Here is a 13,687-nt window from a genome sequence, read left to right as displayed (position 1 = left end):
GGAGTGCGTTTTTTCACAGCAACAAAAAACGCTACATTCCGCGTTCCTCCCGCCTGAGGATCGGTTACTAAATAACTGATGTGCCGCGGGGCGGATGCAACGCAACACCATCAGCTGCAATCCACCCTTAATAGAAGTCTATGAGGAATAAACGGATTCCTGACACAATAGGTACTGTAATTCCTCAAGGTGGCGGATTGCAACTGATGCAAAACAACACAAGTCTGAAATGTATCTCTCCTCTGCTGGAGACCCTCCGCCTCCTCCGCTGTGGATGGATGGATGATGGTGGAGGCACTGTAGGAGGGTCCAGCCCAGGATACTATTACAGAGGTGGACACTGTCACACTCCTGCACTCCGTCTGCTGCAGTCACTGGAGTCAGGACCCTCACATGGACACTGATGGCGCTCCCAGCACTCTGATCACTCTGATCACTCTGCAGCCGCATTGTAGCATTTTCTGGGAAGGATTTCACGCTTGTTACATTGTGTCTGGGCAGCAGCAGGGATAGATTCTGTGTCCCCATCATTTAATATGGGGCTCGTCTATGCACTCTGGATTATACTGACTGTTCTGCACTCTGGAGACTGTCAGCAAGGTAAGAATGTATTATTTATATAGTAATAATATAATATTATTTATAAATAAGTTATCAATATTTATTATATTATTAGTTACTTATTACTAGTGATTTATATAGTTTTCATCCTCTGTGACATTTCAGAGCAGCACATTTCTCTATCTAAGCATCACAGGGGTTAGAGGGTTTTTTTAAGCAGAAACTTCTCTTTTTCTTTGGGGAGTTTTTGGAGGATTTTTTTCATTTCCTGACTCTGTTTTGATGAGTTTTGGATGAGTTATTTCTTTTTGTTTTGATGAGTTTTGGATGAGTTATTTCTTTTTGTTTTGATGAGTTTTGAAATGGAAAAAAAAGGTTTTTTGGTGATTTTTTTTTTATGTGCTCAAAAAAACTTCCAAAAGAACTTCCTTGTACACATAGGGTCATGGTGGAGTGATTAGACATGAAATCGGGATGGGTATTTGCTCGCTTTATGACACTAACTTCTACCTTTCAAAACCGAGTAAAGATCGCTCCGCAGCATGATGAGGGTGTTGTGGTCGCACAGTGACCTGGGGTGGAGGAACTTCTGCTGCATTTTCTATTACTGGCTTGTCTGGTCACAGAACCACTTGCATTATGCATTATCACTGTATACAGCCCCAACTGAAAAGTGTAGCCAATATATATATAGGTAACTATATAGCGCTGTCATACTCTGTAGCTATGTGGATGTGGATCATAATTACACTTAATATGAGTTAATTGTTTTTCTATAGATATAACTATAGGACACTTGAACAATATATATAATATATATGGGCAGCAAGGTGGCTTCGTGGTTAACACTGTATTATGGCTCAGTGGTTAGTACTGTACGGTGGCTCAGTGGTTAGCATTGTACAGTGGCTAAGTGGTTAGTACTGTACAGTGGCTCAGTAGTTAGTACTGTACGGAGGCTCAGTGGTTAGCACTGTACAGTGACTCAGTGGTTAGCACTGTACGGTGGCTCATTGGTTAGCACTGTATAGTGGCTCGGTAGTTAACACTGTATGGTGGCTCAGTGGTTAGCGCTCTATGGTGTCTCAGTTGTTAGCACTGTAGTGTCTCAGTGGATAGCATTATACAGTGGCTCACTGGTTAGTACGGTACGGTGGCTCAGTGGTTAGCACTAACCAATGACTCAATGGTTAGCACTGTACGATGGCTCAGTGGTTAGCACAGTACAGTGGCTGAGAGGTTAGCACTGTACAGTTCCTCAGTGGTTAGCACTGTATGGTGGCTCAGTGGTTAGCACTATACGGTGCCTCAGTGGTTAGCACAGTACGGGTGGCTCAGTGGTTAGCACTGCAGCTGCAGTATGTGGTTGTAAGTTCAAATCCCACCAAGAACAACATTTGCAAGGAGTTTATATATTGTCCCCAGGTTTGTGTGTATTACCTTCAGTATCCTCCCACAAAGATATACTAATAGGAAATTAAGATTGTGAGTCCCAATGGGGATAGCAATGATCACATCTGTAAAGTGCTGTGGAATTAATAATGTTATATAAGTGAGTAAAATAAATGTATAAGTCATATGAAGAGCTTTACTGTTGAACTACACTACACAATCTGCATGTTCTCCCCAATATTATACATTGAATGATAATGGATCTTAATCTACTTACAAGAGCTCTCCACTTTGCATAATCCCTTTATTTAGAAGACTTTATCCTTTTTTACTGAAATCTCTAGGGATCAACTGGGATCTGCAGAGAAAATATTCAGTTTTCCTGTAGTGCCACCTGTGGGGGAAAAAGGTATTACATGATTCTCATTGAAATCCATATAGAGATTATGATTAGGTGGAAAGTCCTTGATTGAACTTCATGGTTGTACGAGTATGTATTTTTCAATTAAACTCTATACACATAGGGAATTACATAGATAGCAATTCCGCAGAGTAATGATAAAATCAGGAAACATGCTGTAAACAATCAATAAGAATACTTCAGTGCTATGGGGAATGCTGATTAATGGCCAGCGTCCTATAGAAATGACCAGTAGAGTTTAATCTTCGTCAGCTTCACCAAAAAAAAAAAAAAGAGCACTAGACAGAAATGTTATGCACAAAAATGTTCAAAATTTATGAAATATTGTTCAAAGTTTTAGAAAAAAAAAATTATAAATAAATAAATAAAATAAAATTGCCAAAAATAATAGCAACAGTGGCCACTACAGGAGAAATGTGGTATTACAACAGAAAACCTTAGCCATAATAATAATAATTAATAATAAGCCATGAGAAATTGTTTCATCACAGAATTGAATTACAGCAGGTTTTTTTTTTCTTGCTGTTCCTTTAACTTAGTAGTACAGGTACACAAAAATGGAACACGTATACACAGCCCCTGCCTACTGGAATAGTTTCTGCAAACCCCCCTGATTTTAGGATTGGGAATAACAATCCTTTAGTAAAGGCATTCCTCCTTTTAGATATATTTACATGTATGTCTTCATTATCTGGCGTAATGAAAAGTTAAGCACTTCTCTAATTTACATTCTATTTCAATTGCTTTCAGTTTTCAAGATCTCTGCTTGCTCTCAGTTCCACGTCAGTCACAGTGCTAGAAGGGTCGGACAGCTACTTCTCTTCCCTCTTTTTCCTACTGAAGATTGAAAAATCTTATAATTTTTAGATACATTAAAAGCATTTTAAAAAAAAAACATTGCTTGCAAAAGTATATGAACCCCTTAAAATGCTCGCTGTGGTAACATTTGAAGAGATTTGGTCACTTACCATAAAGCTACATTTAAGCAATTAAAAATAACATTGCTTGCAAAAGTATATGAACCCCTTAAAATGCTAGCTATGGTAACATTTGAAGAGATTTGGTCACTTCCCATAAAGCTACATTTAAGCAATTAAAAATAACATTGCTTGCAAAAGTATATGAACCCCTTAAAATGCTAGCTATGGTAACATTTGAAAAGATTTGGTGACTTACCATAAAGATACATTTAACCAATTAAAAAAAAATTGCTTGCAAAAGTATATGAACCCCTTAAAAATGCTCGCTGTGGTAACATTTGAAGATATTTAGTCACTTACCATAAAGCTACATTTAATCAATTAAAAAAAACATTGCTTGCAAAAGTATATGAACCCCTTAAAATGCTGGCTATGGTGAGATTTGCTCACTTACTATAATAACGTCATTTTTGACCTGGCATAAATGTCGCTGTTCTCCTGAATCCGGCGATGTTTCTCTTTTATCCCTACGCCTTTCTGTTCCTGAGATATGTTCCTATTTTCCCTGCAATCTTGACTTTTTAGCTCCGTGGGGGCGGTCCTTAAAAAGATCCCTTTGACCACGCCCATTTGGAGAACAAGACTAGATTTAGACACTGGAAAAATTGGGCCATATCTCAGGAATGGAGAGGCGTAAGAAAAAAAGAAAAACAGCGCTGGATACAGGAGAACAGCAGCATTTACACTAAGTTAAAAAAATGCGTATTTATGACAAATGACAGGTCACCTTTAAAGGCTACAGCCGGTGTATGGCACTGTATGGGGAGGTAGTTTATATTTTCAGAGCACATTACATGGCCGTCTACACTTTATGCTGGAGGCTGCACATGGCCTCTTATCAGACTATTTATCTGCTGCTTTGAAGTTCTTGGACTGTTGTGATAAGTGCTGTAAACTTTAGGGTCCCTGGAGAGAAAAGCCTGGTTTGTTGAATAAACTCTCATCCAATCAGCTGCTCCCTCCTCTGCTCTAATAGTAATAATAATCAGCATCAAAGGAAATCCAGAGTAACCATCAACGGCAACATTCAGAGAGCGACCAAGAACAGCAAGTCACCCAGAAAACAAGTGTCCGAGCTCCCTAATGTGTGTGTGTGTATATATATATATATCTGTAGCAACACTGTAGGATGCAATGTAGTATTACATTCTATGATGGGAAAGGGTTAATACCAAGCAAGATGGAGAAAGAGGAACATCTGCCAGAAAGTCAAATCCAGACATAGGTTTCTGATGTAAATTAAAGGGTAAGATCACACTGCTCCCTCTAAGTTCTGCACCCCCCACCCCCTTACAAAAAAAAATAAAATAAAATAATAATCTACGGATTTTGCGGACAAAAAATCTACAACCTATAAAAGTAGGGAGACTGTGAATGTCATTTTACCATTTCATTTTTTATGTCACCTACAGAAAAAAAAGTGCCGATGCTGCAAGAAAATGACTTGCGCTGTGGATTTTGCTGCAGATTATTATTGCCAATTTTTCACCTGAAGGGTAAAATCTCCAGAATACGTCCCCGTAATGGTCATGCAACTTGTGCAGATTTGGCAACAAAATTGCTGCAAAATCTGTAGCAAATTTTTGTCACATACCCCGACAATCATCTGATCGCTCTGCATCTGCAGTGGCCACTACTGGAGAAATGTGGTATTGCACATTAAATAATTCTGAATGAAAGGCAACTACTGTATATAATTTAGCTACCAGATTAAAATTGTTTAATTAGAGAATAGATGTAAACTACAACTTGGTTTTTAAAAAGTTTTTTCTACTGAACTTTTAATTTAGTAGTCAGAAAAAAACCCAAAAACCGTAGACACAGCCCATGGGCACAAGTGTCACAGTGTCTTGAAAAGAGACCAAACACCCATGTACTTCTATTTTTTTGTATCTAATATATAAAGCTGAGTGTATGTGTGTATATGTGTATGTATGTGTGTGTGTGTGTGTGTGTGTGTATCCGCTAAAGGAATCCGCATTGTCACATTTCAAATCACAAAATTTTGCACAGACGCCCCATGTGACCCAGGGAACATCATAGACTATGTTTTTAGGGGAAAATTTAACCTCGCGCTTTACAGTTATTCTCCAAAAAACCTGCCTCCATTATAGTGAATTGAGCTGCGAGCTACAGGTCATTAATAGCAGCTGTAATTGGTTGCTATAGGCAACGAAAACATTCTTAATATAAGAAGCTTATGTGTGAGGTAATATGGTATCGGTGGAGAGACAGAGAGAGAGACAGACAGAGCCAGACAAAGAGACAGACACAGACAGGGAAATAGTCGGATAGAGAGAGACATATAGGCAAAGACACAGACAGACAGAGTCAGACAGAGAGACAGAGAAAGAGAGAGATAGAGAGACAGAGACTTGGACAGAGACAGACAGAGACAAACAGAGAGAAACAGGCAGAGACAGAGAGAGACAGACAGAGAAGGAGACAAAGACAGATAGAGACAGACAGAGAGAGACAGAGGCAGACAGGGAAAGAGACACAGAGACAGACAGGGAAAGAGGCAGACAGACAGAGAGGGAGATAGAGAGGGAGACAGACAGACAGAGGCAGACATAGACAGACAAAGAAAGACAGATACAGAAAGAGAGAGACAGACAGAGAGGGAGACAGACAGACAGAGACAGACATATGGAGACAGACAGACAGAGGCAGACATAGACAGACAAAGAAAGACAGATACAGAAAGAGAGAGAGAGACAGACAGACAGAGAGGGAGACAGACAGACAGAGACAGACAGACATATGGAGACAGACAGACAGACAGAGACAGAGAGAGAGCTAATGGGAGAAAGTGAGAGAGTCAGAGCGATATTTAGTTACTATCCCGGGCAATGCGGGTACTACAGCCAGTCCCCTATAAAACATAAATATTTACTCTATAAACATAATATTTTTCGTGTATGCCATTTTCCAATAAGCTTTGTGATTTAATTAAAAAGAAAATAATCTGAATTTTTATAAAGGCTTCCTTTTAATTACAGCACTCCGTGTGGACTGGAGTGGTACAACATGTACAATGTATTCTAATTAAGAACAAGTATTTTATGAATATTAATGGATACAAATCCTCTACATAATCTTTACATGGTCTCTGAGTCTTTTTAGGTTAGTTGAGAATGAAACATTTTTCATTGCTTTTTTTTAAGGTATCAGCCAACAACTAAGCTTCAGACTCCCCCTTACTCACCTTGTGACCCCCCCCCCAACCTGACCCCCCCCCCCACACACACACACTGCTCTGCAATAATTGATTGATGTTCTTCCTACCGGGCCATAGGGAGGTCATAGAGAGCGAGTGTTGTGGAAACAGGAGACTGAAGGGGAGAAGAGCTGTCCATCATCATCATCAGGCTCGGAGTCACCGCTGCCTAAAGTGGAGATTTCACCCCACAGATGGCGCGACGATCAGCAGACACTAGATCTAACACTTTGTACAGTTGTTTAAAAAGGGTAATGATGAATAAACACAAATAAATCAGAAAGTAAGTACACCCCCTTAACACTAGAAGTCCCAGAGAGGGGTCATGTAATATTTCTACCATTGGAACCCTATGGAGCTCGAAATTTCTGGGACTTCTAGTGTTAATGGACATATTAACATTGATCTGTACAGATAAAAAGGTATAAGGACACATAAAAGCCCAACGGAGGCCGAAAGGGACCCAGCGAGAACGGAGCTTTGTAACTATATCTCACATAACATAGTCTCCTTGTGTCGCAGTGTGAACACGGCCCGACTGATATAGTGGCAGTATTGTTGTAAGGATGACTTCGGGCCGAGTGTCATTCTTATGACAGATGGTTTCATGTTATTCTCCTTCCTCCAGTGAAGAAGTCACATTGAATTCTCTGATCTCAGCTTTCTGGGCCCTAATGCAGTACACCCGTTTTACCACCATGCTTTACACTGCTGTTGTCAGGCTCTGAATGTCCTGGCGCTGTAACTGACAGCCGGCTTTACAGTGCATGAGTGCAGAGCCGACTGTCAGTCAAAGTGCCCGGTCATGCTTAAATCTGCCACACACAATGCTGTGAGCGGTGGATGTAGCTGCTCTGGTACACCTGTATAACTGAAAGCCGGCGGCTCGATGGAGGAATAAAGTCAATTTTCTCCTAGGTGCCGCACTTTTGGCACGGTGCCACCTTCCTAATGCTAGTAACCTGCATATTGACCCCATATCTGTCAGTTAATAGCATTATTCTACGAGACAGATTCTCTTAAAGCAGAGACACTGAATCCTTTTTTACCTATATAATGGTGGAATAGTGGATCCACTAACCTAATCCCTGGTGGTAGAATAGATCCACAGCAATTCATTCTCTGATGGCATTGTGGATCCACTATGACCAAATCCCTGGGGACACACTGGATTCCCTATGATCTGTTCCCCAGTGGCACAGTGGACCCCTAAGATCTTTTTCCATGTGGCACAGTGGATCCCCTATGATATATTCCCTGGTGACAGTGAATCCCCTACAATCTTTTCCCCTGGTGGCACAGTGCATCTCCTATGATCTTTTTCCTGGTGGCATAGTGGATTCCCTATGATCTGTTCCCCAGTGGCACAGTGATTGATCCTTTTAGAGCTGGCATTGTGAAGCAACTATAATGTATTCCCTAGTGGCAGTATAGATCCACTGTGAACTATTTCCTGGTAGTATGGTGGATCCACTGTGACCTATTCGCTGGTGGTATAGTAGAACCACTGTAAACTATTCCTTGGTGGTATAGCGGGTCCCCTGTGAACTATTCCCTGGTCGTATGGTAGATCCACTGTGACCTATTGCCTGGTGGTATAGTGGATCCACTATGAACTATTACCTGGTGGCATTATAGATCCACTGTGAACTATTTCCAGGTGGTATGGTGGATCCACTGTGACCTATTCGCTGGTGGTATAGTAGAACCACTGTATAATATTCCTTGGTGGTATAGTGGATCCCTGTGAACTATTCCCTGGTTGTATGGTGGATCCACTCTGACCAATTCACTGGTGCTATAGTGGATCCACTGTCACCTATTCACTGGTGGTATGGTGGACCCACTGTGACCTATTCCTTGGTGGTATAGTAGAACCACTTTATAATATTCCTTGGTGGTATAGTGGATCCCTGTGAACTATTCCCTGGTTGTATGGTGGATCCACTGTGACCTATTCACTGGTGGTATAGTGGATCCAATGTGACCTATTCCCTGGTGGTATAGTGGATCCATTCTGAACTAATTAATTGTGGTATGGTGGATCCACTGTGACCTATTGTCAAGTGGCGTAGTGGATCCATTGTGATCTCTTCCCCGGTGATAGCATTGATCCAATGTAAACGTTTCCTCGGTGGAACAGAAGAAACTTTACTGTACAGTCGCCGCACACAGCAAAATGCGCAGTAACTGTAGCGTTACAATACGCATCAACATCGGCAGCTCCCAAGAGGAATAAGGTTTATTTTCTCCCAGATGCTGCATTTTCTGAACTACAGATCAATCCGCTTCTGCAGGTTAATAGCATTATATGACAAATTCCCTTTAATTGAAAATTGCTGGTACATTCCCTTTAAAGAGGACCTTACACTTGCCCTAGATGTTTACATTTTTGCCATCTGTAAATGCCGCTGTTGTTTTTATTCTTCTTGGATCTCTCTATTTCTCAAACATGGCCCGTTTCTCCCTATTTAGAAATCTAGTTTTGTTAGCCAAGGGGGTGTGGTCATCACTACTTTGCATTTTAGTATCTCGCTCCATTCATAGGCATTAGCTGACGCAGCAGCTGGAATTACCCATTAGTCACAGAGTTTGTACACAAGTGCGGTCACATTAATGCGGGATTTATCCGTCTGCGGCGTCTTGCTGCCAGTCACCATTTACAGCAGAGTCTTCAGCTAAACAGCTCAGATCCCACAATGAGGAGGATTAGTGACTGGTAAATAAATCTCGGTTTACAGCCGGGAACTTTGATGCAACTGGGACATGAAGCTGAAGCTGAGCAGCTGTTACAAGCTGTGGCCGGGGGGTACCGAGAAGGGTACGGCCACGAGCCAAAAACGAGAACAGAAACAGAGGAGACCCAAATAACAAAGTCAGGTTCCAGAGCAAAACTTCATCAAGTGTCGATAAAATGTTCATTTATTGAAATTACCTAAATCAAATACATTTCAACATACGATTCATTTTTGAATTTGCAATTTTTAGTTTGACCTTTGGTGTATTTCACCTGGTTTTGGTTTCTGACAAATGTTTCTATTAATTAGCGACTTTTTGGATGTCTATTTTTTACTTGTTTGTCATATATCTTTCTCTCTTCTCCATTGTGGGCATGGTTTTTGTATTCCAGATGTTTGTGGCCAAGGATTTCTGTCTTGTGTCTGTTGCCATGACTGTGGTTCTTAGTCTGGTGTCAGTTGTAGGTGATGTGGTCCTTGGTGTGGTTGTCAGTTGCAGATGATCTGGTTCTTAGTCGATAGTCAGTGGTAGCTGATCTGGTTCATAGTCTGGTGTGAATTGCAGGTGATATGGTTTTAAGTCTGGAGTCAGTTGGAGGTGATGTGGTTCTTAGTCTGGTGTCAGTTGGAGGTGATGTGGTTCTTAGTCTGGTGTCAGTTGGAAGTGAGATGGTTCTTAGTTTCGTGTCAGTTGGAGGTGATATGGTTCTTAGTTTGGTGTCAGTTGGAGGTGATGTGGTTCTTAGTCTGGTGTCAGTTGGTTCTTAGTCTGGTGTCAGTTGGCAGTGATGTGGTTCTTAGACTGGTATCAGTTGGAGATGATGTGGTTCTTAGTCTGGTGTCTGTTAGCAGTGATGTGGTTCTTAGTCTGGTGTCTGTTGTGATGTGGTTCTTAGTCTGGTATCAGTTGGAGGTGATGTGGTTCTTAGTCTGGTGTCAGTTGGAGGTGATGTGGTTCTTAGTCTGGTGTCAGTTGGTTCTTAGTCTGGTGTCAGTTGAAGGTGATGTGGTTCTTAGTCTGGTATCAGTTGGAGGTGATGTGGTTCTTAGTCTGGTGTCAGTTGGAGGTGATGTGGTTCTTAGTCTGGTATCAGTTGGAGGTGATGTGGTTCTTAGTCTGGTGTCAGTTGGAGGTGATGTGGTTCTTAGTCTGGTTTCAGTTGGAGGTGATGTGGTTCTTAGTCTGGTGTCAGTTGGAGGTGATGTGGTTCTTAGTCTGGTGTCAGTTGGTTCTTAGTCTGGTGTCAGTTGGAGGTGATGTGGTTCTTAGTTTGGTATCAGTTGGAGATGATGTGGTTCTTAGTCTGGTGTGTGTGGGCAGTGATGTGGTTCTTAGACTGGTATCAGTTGAAAATGATGTGGTTCTTAGTCTGGTATCAGTTGGAGATGATGTGGTTCTTAATCTGGTGTCTGTTGGCAGTTATGTGGTTCTTAGTCTGGTGTCAGTTGGAGATGATGTGGTTCTTAGTCTGGTTTCAGTTGGAGATGATGTGGTTCTTAGTCTGGTGTCAGTTGGTTCTTAGTCTGGTGTCAGTTGGAGGTGATGTGGTTCTTAGTTTGGAGTCAGTTAGAGGTTATGTGGTTCTTAGTCTGGTGTCAGTTGGAGGTGATGTGGTTCTTAGACTGGTATCAGTTGGAGATGATGTGGTTCTTATTCTGGTGTCAGTTGGAGGTGATGTGGTTCTTAGTCTGGTGTCAGTTGGAGGTGATGTGGTTCTTAGTCTGGTGTCAGTTGGAGGTGATGTGGTTCTTAAGGCCACTTTACACACAGAGATAAATCTGCGGCAGATCTGTGGTTGTAGTGAAATTGTGGACAATCAGTGCCAGGTTTGTGGCTGTGTACAAATGGAACAATATGTCCATTATTTCACTGCAACCACAGATCTGCCAAAGATTTATCTCTGTGTGTGAAGTGGCCTTTAGTCTGGTGTCAGTTGGCGGTGATGTGGTTCTTAGTCTGGTGTCAGTTGGAGGTGATGTGGTTCTTAGACTGGTATCAGTTGGAGATGATGTGGTTCTAAAGCCTGCTTTACACCTTACGATCCAGCATACGATATCGTATGCGATCGTACCCGCCCCCATCGTATGTGCGGCACATTCAATTTGTTGAATGTGCCGCACAAACGATTAACCCCCGTCACATGTACTTACCCGTCCATACGACCTCGCTGTGGGCAGCGAACGTCCACTTCCTGGAGTGGGAGGGATGTTCGGCGTCACAGCGATAGCTGGCCAATAGAAGCGGGGGGGCGGAGCTGAGTGGGACGTAAACATTCCGCCCACCTCCTTCCTTCCGCATTGCTGGCCGAGAGCTGCAGGACGCAGGTAAGATCTGTTCATCGTTCCAGGGGTGTCACACCCTGCGATGTGCGCTACCCCGGGTACGATGATCATTCTGACGTTCAATTCTAGAGAAATGAACGATGTGCGTGCGATGAACGTTTTACCGTTCAATCGCAATCGCACGTATCTGTCACACACTGCAATGTACCTTACGATGCCGGATGTGCGTCACTTACGACGTGACCCCGCCGACACATTGTAAGATACATTGCAGCATGTAAAGCGGGCTTTAGTCTGGTGTCTGTTGGCGGTGATGTGGTTCTTAGTCTGGTGTCTGTTGGAGGTGATGTGGTTCTTAGACTGGTGTCAGTTGGTGGTGATGTGATTCTTAGTCTGGTGTCTGTTGGAGGTGATGTGTTTCTTAGTCTGGTGTCAGTTGGAGGTGATGTGATTCTTAGTCTGGTGTCTGTTGGAGGTGATGTGGTTCTTAGACTGGTGTCAGTTGGAGGTGATGTGTTTCTTAGTCTGGTGTCAGTTGGAGGTGATGTGTTTCTTAGTCTGGTGTCTGTTGGCAGTGATGTGATTCTTAGTCTGGTGTCTGTTGGAGGTGATGTGATTCTTAGTCTGGTGTCTGTTGGAGGTGATGTGGTTCTTAGACTGGTGTCAGTTGGCGGTGATGTGTTTCTTAGTCTATTGTCAGTTGGAGGTGATGTGTTTCTTAGTCTGGTGTCTGTTGGCAGTGATGTGATTCTTAGTCTGGTGTCTGTTGGAGGTGATGTGCTTCTTAGTCTGGTGTCAGTTGGAGGGGATGTGCTTCTTAGTCTGGTGTCAGTTGGAGGTGATGTGCATCTTAGTCTGGTGTCAGTTGGAGGTGATGTGCTTCTTAGTCTGGTGTCAGTTATAGGTGACATGGTTCTTAGTCTGGTGTCAATTGGAGGTGATGTGGTTTTTAGTCTGGTGTCAGTTGGAGGTGATGTGGTTCTTAGTATTGTGTCAGTTGGAGGTGATGTGGTTTTTAATCTGGTGTCAGTTGGAGGTGATGTGGTTCTTAGTCTGGTGTCAGTTGGAGGTGATGTGGTTTTTAGTCTGGTGTCAGTTGGAGGTGATGTGGTTCTTAGTTTGGTGTCAGTTGGAGGTGATGTGGTTCTTAGTCTGGTGTCACAGTCGTCTCCCTGTGCTTGGAGACTAGTGACAGCTTTAAGACTGAAGCCTCTCATCTCCATCTGGGACTCTTCAGTTAAATGTTATTTCATCTCTCTTGGTGTTGAAACAGTTAATGTCAGTTTTGGTGCTAGCAGCTTTCCTGCAGTGCAGGTCAGCTGCAGCTGGTCCATAGCCACACCCCTTGGTGTTTAAGTAGCTAGGCTTGCCAGAAATCTTTACTAGTTATACAAAACCATTTGAATGCTGGCTGCCTTGGTGGAAGGAGCTGCTGTGGATTCATCCTAAGATATGTATTTTCTCCATTTCGGTTGTTATTCTCCTGGTTGTCTCACCTACCCTCCTGTTATATTAGTGCAGTGGCCAGGACTATAGTAGAGATTTTTCAGGGCTTCAGGTATTCCCATTCGGTGACAGGTGAGAAACCTATAAAAGGTCTGGCTAGGCGTGCAGGGTACAGCATCAGGTAAGGACAGGAGGTGTCCCATGTACCCTCTCAGTAGTAACTGGGCCCACTGTTGTTTTTGTATTCCTGGTGTCCCCCTTGTTTGTGGTGTTGTTGAGGTGTGTTTTTGTTGTGCGTCAGATATCTGTTAGTCCGCGCCCACTACGTGTAAAAGCAAGTGTCAGTTACAAGTGATCTGGTTCTTTGATGTCAGCTGCAAGTGATCTGGTTTTTAGTCTTGTGTCAGTCACAGATGATGTTTTTCTACGTCTGGTGTCAGTTGCAGGTGATCTTTTAACTTACCAGAGCTCAAAGCCACTGGGCCTGGCAGCAGTTGTAAACCTGGTAACGTTAAGGGAGCCTTTAACATTCCTTGTGTTCCCAGATGCTGGGACATCTGGTGGCTGTGAACTCTTACCAGAGTTCACAGCTTTCAGCTGGGAACTCCAGGAACCTTAAAGGTTCCTATAAGGTTTACTAGCCTCA

At 42.6% G+C, this 13,687-nt stretch overlaps 1 protein-coding gene across 3 annotated transcripts in view; it reads left to right on the top strand.

Annotated features, from left to right (window-relative positions):
- Positions 1–336: 336 nt before the first annotated feature.
- The window catches only part of VWDE (von Willebrand factor D and EGF domains), a 162,383-nt gene continuing 149,032 nt past the window's right edge, over positions 337–13,687 (top strand). For all 3 annotated transcript variants that reach the window (XM_075315715.1, XM_075315714.1, XM_075315713.1), the window contains exon 1: positions 337–600. In XM_075315715.1, coding sequence (XP_075171830.1) covers positions 537–600 — 64 coding nt within the window. In that variant the 5' untranslated portion in view covers positions 337–536. The remainder of the gene's footprint in view (positions 601–13,687) is intronic.

The sequence above is a fragment of the Anomaloglossus baeobatrachus genome, chromosome 6 (genome assembly GCF_048569485.1).
Source record: "Anomaloglossus baeobatrachus isolate aAnoBae1 chromosome 6, aAnoBae1.hap1, whole genome shotgun sequence".
Classification (NCBI taxonomy): domain Eukaryota; kingdom Metazoa; phylum Chordata; class Amphibia; order Anura; family Aromobatidae; genus Anomaloglossus; species Anomaloglossus baeobatrachus.
Note: the sequence above shows the minus strand (reverse complement) of the source record. Positions and strands in the feature narration are given on the sequence as shown.